The following is a 12,560-nucleotide window of genomic DNA, read 5'->3' as shown; positions in this document are numbered from 1 at the left end:
AGCCAAAGTCAGATCGGTAATTAGTGTTACAATAACTAACCTATTTAATAGACGAAATGAGATGTAATTATTGTGTAAATTGTCAAATCTTTCAAAAACTCAGTTGAAAGTAGGCTTTTTAATCTAAAAGACGGTGGACCGCAGGTTATTATGTCAAAGTTGGCTGGTGCAACACATGCTAAGTAATAAGAACCAAGTATTTAAACAACAGTCTACAATTTGTCAATATATCACTAATAAAATAGTCTCATAAATACTGATGTAACTCCCAACCCAAGATTAGTTAATATCTCGTCTCAGACTGATTACGTTATCAATTATTGTGATGTGATACGATAATCCAGCACGTCTTTAGTGAAAGCCAAGCTCTGTAATTACTTTAATAATACGTTAACCTAGTTACCTTCCACACACAGTATCAGAAGCTTCGAGACATAGCGAATAGGGAGAGGTGGAAATGTTTTACTCGGATAAAATAAAATGTTATAATATAATGTATTATTTTATTGAAGACTATATCAATAGCTATATTATATATAGGTTTTTCCTTTCATTATATAATAGGGCGGCAAACGGACAGGCATGTCACCCGATGGTAAGTGTTTACCCAAGATTAACTGCGAAACCAGGGGCATTACAGATGCGTTTCCTTATTAAAGTTGTTGGCTTGTATTTTGAAGATTATATGTTAATGCGTTTAATGTAACTCTCTATACTTGACCAAATTTTGATCACACAAATTTTTTACTCGTACGATAAGCAAAATGACAGTCTTTTATTTTAAAAGCATTGATCATAGAGGAATCCTATTGAAAATAAAAAATACAATAAGAAACATAGGGTATATATTTTTTGTATTATTGTTAGAAAATTTGTTTAAATAAGACACACCGTGTGAGATTTCATGATTGTTGCACGAATAGCATAATAGAAGCATTTTCATTATATATTAGAAATGTACGCGATTTTCATTATGTATTAGAAATGTGCATATAATAATAACTATATATTCAGATTTCGTATATAATGCAGCTTTGTTTGCGGAGGATTAAATTATATTCATGCATTAGATATTAGATGAGAAGTGATGCGTGTGCTGATTCCGCGTGTGTGGGCTTGTTATTATATTGTGGATGTGATGATGCGGGCTACAGGGTTATATACCTATTAGTCATTTATAAATTACTGTACACTAAAACTTTTAATTATTAAACCCTACATTGGTGAAAGATGTAGTTTGTAGCTTTTATAAATATTATTTAATTTTAGAATATGACTTGAAAAACTGCCTGTGAATGCCTAATTTCCGAATAAATGTATGTATGTATGCGTATCATACAATTGTTAGAGTACTTCTTGAAATTTGGTATGTGTAAGCTAATATTCATACAGAGACAACAAAAAAAAATAAAATTAAACCCAACCTAACCTAACTATCCCTTGGGGTGGAAGTTTGTATGAGACTAGCACTATTTCTTGTGATAGATATAGTGCTGTAATGTTGGTGAATGGAAAGATATGAATGGAATTAATACAATCGTATTGCTTTGCTCACATTAAAACAGTAATATTTGTTAAAATGTTAAATTGATATAGAATGTTGTGTTCGTCTGACGTAAATGTAAACACAAGGCTAAGTTATCGATATGTAAAATGTGATTGTCTTGTGTTTATGTTGTTCATGTGCCTAAATAAATAAAATAATGTACGTTTATTCGCCTATTAATAATGAAAAGAAGAGTAGCATATTTAGTTATTTTGAATTAAATAAATAAATAAATATATTAGGACGAATCACACAGATTAAGCTAGGCCCAAAGTAAGTTTGAGACTTGTGTTATGGGATACTAACTCAACGATACTATATTTTATAACAAATACATGTATAGATTAACATCCAAGGCCCGGGCCAATCAGAAAAAGATCATTTTCCATCATGACCCGACCGGGGATCGAACCCGGGACCTCTCGATTCTGTGGCAAGAACTTTACCACTGCGCCACCGAGGTCGTCAATATTCTATTATTCTACTTATTATCCTGATCCCTGCCATAGAAATGCTGAAATCCCTATACGATACAACCTTTGCCTTCCCTTTTATTTCATTGATGAATATCCTTCTTGGCTTTCCTTACACTCTTCTATCTTCAATAATATGATGTTTCTAAAATACAAAATAAACAATTATACCATTCACACAGTGACAATATAAAATAAATAAGTCTTTTTTAAAAGTTACTCTATTTTTAAAGTTATTTTAAAGTTATTATCACGGAATGCCAAACAGATTCCCTAGACGTGGCGGTGGGCTGCGGGCTTTCTGATTAATATCATCCGTCTGCGTCACCGTCTGGATTGCAGGCGTTTAATCTCTCTGCAGTGGTGTAATCTACTTCAATGGACTTCAACGAAGGATGATAGTGACCTTTTACAAGCATCTCTTCATCAAAATTAGTAAGGGGTTTTTTGGCTTGCCTTGTAATGGTTGGTGGTAGATCACTGCGAAGTTTTCAAAATTTAGCTTTGGGGTGTCCTAATTGTGAATGATTATTGACTCTGTTATTACAAAGCGAGATACTAAATGGGCATAATCGAACAACTAAACACTCATAATCCAACCAATTCTGAATAGTAGTATCATGAATAAAACTATTTATCTTGGTACTACTTTTTCAGTTGATGCAGTATCAATACAATTTCCATATTTTATAACGATGGTCCGATTGATCACAGCAAAAAAAATGCCCTGTCCCGATCGACCAGTAGAACTCGGCGATCGGACTACATGCATCAAAGGCAGATCAAAGAACAATTTTGACAGAGTTATATTTTAATACTCTTATATCGTACAGATGGAAATATTGGGCTTATTTAAAATGTTATTTGATATTACTTTGTCCTTTCAGTTCTGTAACTTTTATTAAAAGCGATGAATTTCTACTCAGTGAATCGAAATCAAAGTTCTGATCGCGTCTGCGAACTAATACGAGTATCACTTTAATTTTGGTGTAATTGCAATTTACTTTTAATATGCGGTCCGACCAAACTTAATACATTCAAACGTTCTCTGGCTCCAAATATAATTGGGAATGCGCTTAGATGAGAGAGAGATGGCCAAATGTAAAACTAAATCATATCTGATATTTTCTCAAATTGCATGGATAAAATATAACGCAAAATAAATAAATATGTATGGACAAACCACACAGATTGAGTTGGCCCCAAAGTAAGTTCGAGACTTGTGTTATGGATTGCTAACCGTTGAGTTAGTTCACTATATTTATAACATATACATATATAGATAAATATCCAAGACCCGGATCAATGTGAAAAAGTTAATTTTCCAACTTTCTCTCCTGATCGGGGATCGAACCCAGGACCTCCAGTGTAGCAATCCGGCATGGCGACCGTTAGGCCACGGAGGTCGTCAAAAATTTTAACGTCAAAGTATATGTCACGATCGGAAAATGTCAAGTTCGAAGATGTTAAATTGGTTCATTCTTCTTTAGTGTTATGTCTCCACGATGGCAATACGGACAAGTAGAATACAACTTCAACTATTTCCCTTTCCATCTAAAAACAATAATATTTGATTACGAAGTAAGACTACAATTTAAACGAACTGTTTAAACTGAACAGCAGTCCTCTCATTGCGGAGTGTTCTCTGGCAGCTATGTTAATTAATTTCGGTGCACCGACTCTGGAGGATTGATTCCACGAGTCATCGTGTAACGTGTGCAAACGCTTCGGTAACCAGTTTCAAGCTTTATCGCCGACACTGGCAACTGACGACAAATAACTATTTAATCCTGCTTACATTTGTTGAGATCGGTTTCACTGTTATAGAAATACATATGAATTTGTCAAGACCAACCGACTTCGTCAAGATTTTCACGAAATTCATTTTTGCGACATGCTTCGTCATCACAGGAATTTATCCGCAACACGCTTCGGCAAAGCAATGATCGCAAGAAAATGATGCAATAAAAAAGAAATAAACCCTCAAGCGCCTTTCTGAAGCGTGTTACATACGCTCCTGCTAAACTACTTACATCACTATAAAGTAACTTCCGTCTGTAAAGTAGTCTGTCCCTATGTATGCTTAGATCTCAAAAACTACCGAACGACTTTGATGCGGATTTATTAACAGAGTGGTTTATGAGGGTTTATATGTACATAATATTGCAACCATGCGAAGCCAGGGCGGGCCGCTAGTTGGGTATAAAATTAAAAAGTTTGCGGGTGTGGATGTTTATTACCGAATCACGCAAATTCTACAGGATTGATGACGATGAAATATAACCGGAATGAATTTCTACGCTAGCCGAGTCTCGGGTTGCAAATAGTTTTGCACTAATCTGCATTTTATTCTTAAAACACAAAAATCTATCGTTCTGTTTTCTCAAAGCGAATCACATAAAATAAAAGACAGATATAGACATTTAAAAGTCAAAAGACATTTAAAAGTTCAGTCGCAGGCGCGCGCGCTTTCGTGTGGTCGTGTTCTTTGTACGGAGCTATCCTAGCTACGTAAAAAAAAAAAAAAAAAATGACGGATATTATAAAGTGTAATGTTTGTAGTATCGTAATCGATGAAATGTTATCGTATATTCAAAACAAAATATCGATAATAGACGAAGAATCGCTAGTGAGAATTTGTGTGTCGGCGTTTACGAGTGAGGAAATCAAAAACTCGAAGTCACTGTTGTTCAGTGCAGTACCCGCAGAGCGACGTCAAATACAACGGAAAAGAAAAGGGAAGGAATCCCGGGATATGGAGGACATAATATCGTTGTTCAAATCTACAGATCCAGAAATATTACCAGTGTTCGTTGCTAGACAATTGGAAAAACTCCCGCCTATCACATTTGATCATCTTGACTGCACTAAATTGCTCAAAGATCTTACTCGAATGTCAGCGGAGATCGAGAACTTCAAAACTACATATGCGACTTTAAACCATTTAGATGAATTGAAGCAAGATTTTAACCGTCTGAAGTCTAAGTCTATACCTGACACTTCGTGTTTCAATGTAAATTTAAAGCGCGGTGCTTGGTGTAGAAACAGTGGCCCTATGGGTTTATCGCAGTTCCAGAATTCAACCTTGGATGAATCTCAAAATTTTAACATATCTAACTGTGAATCGAATAATAATCTACAATACCGAAGTATCAAGGAGGGTAGTAAAGACCGCGTTAATAAAGAATCGTCGTTAACGATAATCGAGCATTGCAACGAAGTGCCTATGCAAAACGCTGAGACCGGTTTGATGACTCATGCGGAGGCCTCTCAACAAGTAAATTGTATGCGCTCCGAACAGCTGATCGATACTATTTTGCCAAGCGATACTGAGATTAAAGATGCGGAGGTAGGTTGGCAACCGGTTGTGAATCGCAAAAATAAACAGAAAATGCGCTTCTCGGGAAGGACTGGACAAGCATGTGATGATGACAAATTCAAGGCGGCTGAAAAGTTTATGCCTATTTTCATCAGTAACATACATAATGATACAACCGAGGCAGACATCACTGATTATATTCATAAGAAAACACAAGAAAGGGTTTCTCTCGAGAAGATCTCAATCAAGAAACATAACCACCACCTGGCCTATAAGTTTATGGTGCCGCAAAATAAGCTATCATTATTTTTGGATGACAAATTATGGCCTCGAGGAATTATTTTTCGGCGCTTTGTTCATTACAAAAGTCCTTTCATTGCCAGTAGTAAGACGACTGTCGGCCCTAAAATAAATGTCAATAATGGATAAAGGTTTTACAATGACAACATTCAACTGTAAAAATGTTAAAAGGTCAATCAAGTGTATTAAAGATTTATGTTCCAAATCAGATATAGTGGCGCTTCAGGAGACGTGGTTGTTGCCGAATGATATTTCATATCTTAGCAGTATTGACCCTAACTTCGGGTACACGGGGAAGTCGGCGGTGGATATATCAGCTGGAATGCTGCGAGGGCGGCCCTACGGAGGGGTGGCCTTGCTGTGGAGGAGCAGCGTGTTCGACAATGTATCAGTGTTACCGTGCGATAATTCGCGAGTGTGCGCTATTAAGATAATAACAAGTGATCGGCCTATAATCGTAGTGTGTGTGTACATGCCTACCGACTCGAAGGAAAACTTGCCGGAGTTCACGGATTGTATGGGTACGGTGAGTGCGATTGTAGATGAGTACGGTGTGGATTGTGTTTACATCCTGGGTGACTTTAATGCCCATCCAAATGAGTTATTTTATTATGAACTTTTAAATTTTTGTACTGATCAACAGTGGACTTGTATAGACATTGATAAGTTAGGCCTGCACTCAGGCACGTATACGTTTGTGAGTGAGGCCAACGGCTCAAAACGTTGGCTTGATCATTGTTTAGTCACGGACGCAGCCCGTGACTCTGTCACAGACGTTTATGTTAAGTATGATGTGTTATGGTCAGATCATTACCCATTAATAGTACAATGTAAACTTAACATAATCAGCAAAAAACTAAAAACATCACAAACTGGGACAAATAAGGTATTATGGGGGCATAGAACTGATGACGAAAAAATATTGTACCAGAGTGAATGCAACGAAAGACTTAAATTGATTGATTTCCCAGATTTATTTAGAAAATGCGCGGGTTGTTATTGCGATAACCATAACCATCGGCAGGCCATTGATACATTGTATAATCATATAGTACGCTCTCTTAGTGAGGCGGCCGTTGTAAGTCGTTGTTATCAGCGTAAAAATAATAAACAGCAGTCTGTATTAGGATGGAATAAGCATGTTAAGCCGTCTCACGAGGAAGCCAGGCTGCGGTTTCAGATTTGGTTACTCCAAGGGAAACCCGAATCAGGAAAAATTTATCATGATATGTGTGAAAGTCGAAAAATTTTTAAATCGCGTCTTAAGTGGTGTCAAAACCATCAGGATTTAATAAAAATGGAGAAGCTTGCTACTCATCATAGTAAAAAAGACTTTGGCTCTTTTTGGAAGGAAACCAAAAAACTGACACCGCAGCCGGGGCAACCAATTAGTGTAGGTGGGGTGAGCGACCCGAAAGAGATTGCAGACCTTTTCAGGGAATCCTTTCAATTAACATCGTCGCTGGGCCCATCGCAAAATGAGCGCAGTGCTGTGTCCATCGGTGGCAAAGTAAATATGCAGTTTAGCGCAAAGGATGTAAACAATGTGTTACGGGCTATGACGCGTGGAAAGTCGCCAGGTCATGATGGACTCAGCATTGAGCATCTTCAGCATGCTGGTTCCCATATATGTAGATTGCTGTCAATGCTGTTGTCGCTTTGTATAAGTCATTCGTATTTGCCCTGTGACCTCATGCGAACTATTGTAATACCAATTGTAAAAAACAAGACGGGTGATCTGGCGGATAGGACAAACTATAGGCCTATATCGCTGGCGACTATAACGGCTAAGGTACTGGACGGCCTGCTTAATGCTCAGCTTAATAAATACCTAAAGTTGCATGACAATCAGTTTGGGTTTCGACCCCAGCTGTCAACCGATAGTGCAATACTGAGCCTTAAGCATACTGTCTCATATTACCTGCGTCGAAAAACAGCCGTTTACGCTTGTTTCCTTGATTTGTCCAGTGCATTTGATTTGGTTTCCTATGATCTCCTTTGGCAAAAACTGGAGGACATAAAGGCCCCTAATGAACTTATTAATCTATTCAAATTTTGGTACGGAAATCAAATCAACAATGTTAAATGGAATTGCACTTTATCTGAACCATATAAGATGGAATGTGGTGTAAGACAGGGCGGGCTAAGCTCTCCGTCGCTATTCAATTTGTATGTGAACGCGCTGATCGAGGCGCTCAGCAGAGAGCATGTCGGCTGTCACGTGGACGGCGTGTGCGTCAATAACATCAGTTACGCAGACGACATGGCCCTGCTGAGCGCGTCGGTCTGCGGGCTGAGGAAACTCCTGTCCATCTGTGAAGCATATGCTACTTCGCACGGCCTTAAATATAACATCCGGAAAAGTGAGGTCATGGTTTTTGGAGCTAGGAGTAAAGATTTGTCCATACCTACTATTTCCCTGTATGGTGTTCCTCTGAACAGAGTAGAAAAATTTAAATATCTTGGACATATCTTGGCTCCTGACCTCAAGGACGATGCCGATATAGATAGGGAGCGAAGAGCGTTGTCGGTTAGAGCAAATATGATCGCCCACAAGTTTTCGAAATGCTCGGAAGATGTCAAAAAAACTCTGTTCAGAGCATTTTGCACATCATTTTATACGAGTACTCTGTGGGCCCATTTTACAAAAAAATCGTACGACGCTTTTCGCATCCAATATAACAACGCGTTCAGGGTGTTGTTGCGGCTACCTCGGTTTTGTAGCGCATCAGGCATGTTTGCCGCGGCGCGGGTCGACTGCTTCTACGCGACGATGCGGAAACGCGGCGCCAGCCTGGTGCGCCGCGTCCGAGCCAGCTCCAACAGCATCCTGGCCATGATAGCGAGCCGGCTAGACTGTCCCTACATCAACCACTGCTGCGATTTGCATGTAGTGAATAAAAATTAGGCTGCCACATACATTTGTTACTAACACTAGATTAGAAGCTTCTTTGTATACTACTAACATTTTTTATATGAGTCCTGGATGCTCGAAATAAAGATTTTTTATTTATTTTATTTATTTAAAAACAACAGAAACAACTCTTACTTTAGAGTAACTATTTTCATCGTTCTTTGTTTGAATGTGAATCTGTCGTCGAATTCAATTTAGAATATTATAAATCGATCGACGAAATATTTATTCGTAACTCTCTCTGTGAACTTTCACAACGTGGCGGACTGTCTGTCCCCTGCATTAATTATTTTCTGCAAGATTGGTTTCAACGTTAGATAGTGCTGTCAAAACAGAACATCAAAGTCACATTCCAAAAAGAGGCGCAACCCAGCTCGGCGGGATTGTATCGCGAACTATAAAATTCAATTGGGCGCTGTTATCCCGGGGAATGTACTGCCAGAATTGACTTTATTGCGGACTCAATGCTAGGTTGGGTATTGTTGGATGTTCGGCCATATCTGACTTGACTGAACTTACTTTCGCATTTATAATATTAGTTGGAATTGGGATACATATGGGCTCGAAATCAGTGAGCATTTACTCCGATAACTAGCATTTGTTAGCATGCAGCTTTTATAATTTCAAATCCCGCTTTTCTATATGTATAAGACCTACATTTGTTAATTGACGTCTTTGGAGAAAGGCTGCGGTGAAGATTGTTGCGCCGCTTCTTCTTCACCTGCGCTTTGGAAGCCGGCAGTAGACTTAGTTTAAGTAATTTTTTAAGTCAATAAGTGATGTATATCACCCTAAATTGAATAAAGAATTTTGAATTTGAAATCACTGTTTATCAAAAACAATCCGGAGCGCGTTACTCTTGGAAGTATCCGCCGAAATCACCGTCGCTGCGGTGCGGCATAGTTCCAGAGGAATTCTGATGAATTTGTACAGATATCGTGGATTGCGGTGTGCTGGGCCAACTCGGAATTAGGTGTTTAGATTATGTTTGGTTTATTTAGATGTTCAGTACTATGTTTAATGTGCACACGTAACAAATGAAATATAAACAACAAAATTTTCTTGTCTTAATTTCCACTATGTCCCGAGAAAATATTGTATTATTTTTTATTTTGATGTCTTGCATATTATTGGGAGAAATATGGTAAAATCTATGAAGTCGCGAGCAAAGGCTAATCAATATATAATCACTTATAATCTCGACCGCTTTAAAAGTTCTGCTTTTGTCTCAAATGTTATTATCTTCTTTTATATACCAGTTAAAATATAATATGACACATTTAACAAGAATTAAATACGTCGTCGTCGGAAATTCAAAATGCCGTTATCTGAATCTTATTCCCAAGGTACAAGGTTCAATATTTGATACATTCACGTTAATCTCGCTTAAGAGAAATGTGCTGAAATAAAGTCATTTGTGAACGAGTCGACATAGCAATCGACGAAATCGCTCGGATTGCACTAAATGCGACCGCTGCATCGCGGGGTCTGTTGCCATTGTGCGGATTGGGCCGCGGAAGCTGGCTGGTTTCGAAGATTAGGATTAAGCCCTATCTAGCTGCACACTATCTGCACCGTCACATTTTTATCAATTTCTTTTATTTGTTAGTGAAAAATAAAAAATAAAAACTTTAACAAATTATGCCACATATAAATATAATTCTATCAGAAGATTTTCTTTTCTTTTATTTATTTATTTATTTATGTACATAACATAACAGTGTAAATATAAAACTTACAAATAGGAAACTAAGTACAAAGGTACTACTTATTTCTATAGAAATTTCTTCCAGTAGACCCGCGAAAGAAGAATGGGAAACAAAGAGGCATTGGTGTGTACAAAACAGAAAATTACAATAAACATAAATATTTTATATAATGCATAATATAATATAATGTATAAAACATGTATAAGAACTACATATAGTAAATAAACTATAATAGCAAATACAAATAATATATACTTATATATATTAGGATCAAACAGAAAGGAGATGTTCCTTAACCCTTTTCTTATGAAGAATTAAAAATAATCTTGACAATTTATGTCATACAATATTTTGAAGTAGTTTACCATTACACAATAATAGTCACACTTATAATAATCTACTAACTTGATGTACCTCTGTACACTTGAGCTGTGCGTTGTCAGTCATTCATAATGCAAGTGGTAAAAAAAAACAAAGCAACCAACTTTATTTTTATTTATTTTCATCTAACCTCCCTGAATCACATTTGAATTCGAATTCTCCTGAAAAATACACGTACCTATAAACCGGACAAGTAAAAGCTATCCGCAGTGTGGTTGAGTGAAATCGTTCGCGAATGCACTTAAACGCAACCGCTGCAGTGTATGCAACCGTGTCGAGAGACACTTTGTTGGAATATAAATGTACAAAGTTTATGCATTCCTCTATGTTTCGTAGATAAGTTTTTTCGTATGTGTTTAGTTTTCAGTACTTGACAACGTGTGGAAATAAAATGTACCTCAAACATTTGAACAATAAAAAATGGATTAAAAAGTAAATGAATCCAGACAGATATCGATATCATACTTTAACTTCTTCTACATATTTATTCGATGCTATGCTACTATTCGATGAGGCTATATTTCAAATAACCTATGTGGTTCTAAACAAATAAATAAAAAAATAGTTATTTAATTTTAAATGAGTAGAGTGTATTAAACACTGTACTCGTATAAAATTATCGCTTCATAATCGTACGCTAACGTTTCAGCCTGAAAATGAAAAATCTATGATTAATTTTTTTTTTCAATAGTATATACTAAGCGAGCTTACCTTGACCTTTTTCAGATAAAATCACATAATTTTATGAGTTCGTGTAAATTAATCTTTATATATATATATCATTGAGCAAGCAAACAGCCTATGCAAAGTGGGCAAGCGGCTCACCTGAGCCAGTAAGTGTTCACACGCGCGTTGCCGGCCCTGAATAAATCTTTTCAAGCCCTTTCTGAAGAACTCCATCCGAGTAACATAGGTTTACCGTATCACAAGGCTCAATTGCAATATACAGAATGACAGAATCAAATCCACCTCATAATTACTTCGCAGCAATCTCTTTAATTGCTAATTTGCAGTGATAATTATTTCCCCGTGTAAATCCGCCGCTAAGCGGCCATAAATAAAGCCGCGCGCACACCGGCGACCGCGGATGATCGCGATTATGCCCGATTACCACGAGCCGCTTAAGCCGGTGATTAACGAGTGGAGAATGACACCTGTGTGCGTATAGCTTTATAAATTGACGAGACAATCATATCAGTTAATCATAATAGTTATTTTTTATGTTCAAAATGATGAGAATAACAAAACCATACAATTAAAAACAGAATTAATTATCTCGCATGGGACCAACACTGTTTGAATGAGTTCCTTTCGGCATTTCTTCTCAGCAGTGGTCGTTCCGAAATGCTAGTAGTTTGTAGCTTTGGTAAACATCATTTAATTTAGAATATGATCAAGCTTTAGAAGATGATTTTGATTTGATTTTGAACAAGAATTGTTAGGTATATTAATAGAAATAATAAACTATATTTTTTTAAAAAACTGAAATACTAAAGCAATACAATACGTATCTAATTTATTTACGTTAAAATGCCCTAATTTGCTGTTTTTGCAATATTTTTTTCCTGATATTGCATTCGATATCAATTATGTGCAATCATAATATTATTTCAGAGAATTTTTCAGCTTGAAATATAGACTCAGACCTAGGATTGATAAAAAATAATACTAAATAAAATCTTTAGCACAACATACAGGAAATTTTGTATTTTGAATTTTATTACTGCAATTCCAAGCCTCCATGCAGTTAGTAAAATCTTTTGTATCTGCAACAGAATGATCCTGTTAGTCTAACTGGGTTGGTGACTGGGGTTGCTGGAGCTTAATACGAGCGAAAAGCTTTTATTTCCGAAGTGCACTGGCCGGCCGGAAACTTTGTTTTGGCGTAACGATATTATTGAAGTTGATACAGGCGATT

At 36.9% G+C, this 12,560-nt stretch overlaps 2 protein-coding genes across 2 annotated transcripts; both read left to right on the top strand.

The window, feature by feature from the left end:
• The first annotated feature begins 4,511 nt into the window (after window positions 1-4,511).
• LOC128671478 (uncharacterized) lies at window positions 4,512-5,767 on the top strand. The gene has a single exon (XM_053747942.2). It carries the CDS (start codon window positions 4,550-4,552, stop codon window positions 5,765-5,767), a length of 1,218 nt encoding a protein of 405 aa, XP_053603917.1. The 5' UTR covers window positions 4,512-4,549.
• Window positions 5,760-8,648, top strand: LOC135309753 (uncharacterized). Its single transcript, XM_064436072.1, has one exon. The coding sequence runs from the start codon at window positions 5,760-5,762 to the stop codon at window positions 8,544-8,546; it is 2,787 nt and encodes a 928-aa protein (XP_064292142.1). The 3' UTR covers window positions 8,547-8,648.
• Window positions 8,649-12,560: the final 3,912 nt, after the last annotated feature.

Source organism: Plodia interpunctella, chromosome 7 (assembly GCF_027563975.2).
Source record: "Plodia interpunctella isolate USDA-ARS_2022_Savannah chromosome 7, ilPloInte3.2, whole genome shotgun sequence".
NCBI classification, from domain to species: Eukaryota; Metazoa; Arthropoda; class Insecta; order Lepidoptera; family Pyralidae; genus Plodia; species Plodia interpunctella.
The sequence above is the reverse complement of the archived record's forward strand: the minus strand, read 5'-3'. Positions and strand labels throughout refer to the sequence as shown.

Bases quoted from the DNA above. Each gene is read 5' to 3' on its own strand.
- LOC128671478 (XM_053747942.2), top strand. From the start codon at position 4,550: ATGACGGATATTATAAAGTGTAATGTTTGTAGTATCGTAATCGATGAA.
- LOC135309753 (XM_064436072.1), top strand. From the start codon at position 5,760: ATGGATAAAGGTTTTACAATGACAACATTCAACTGTAAAAATGTTAAA.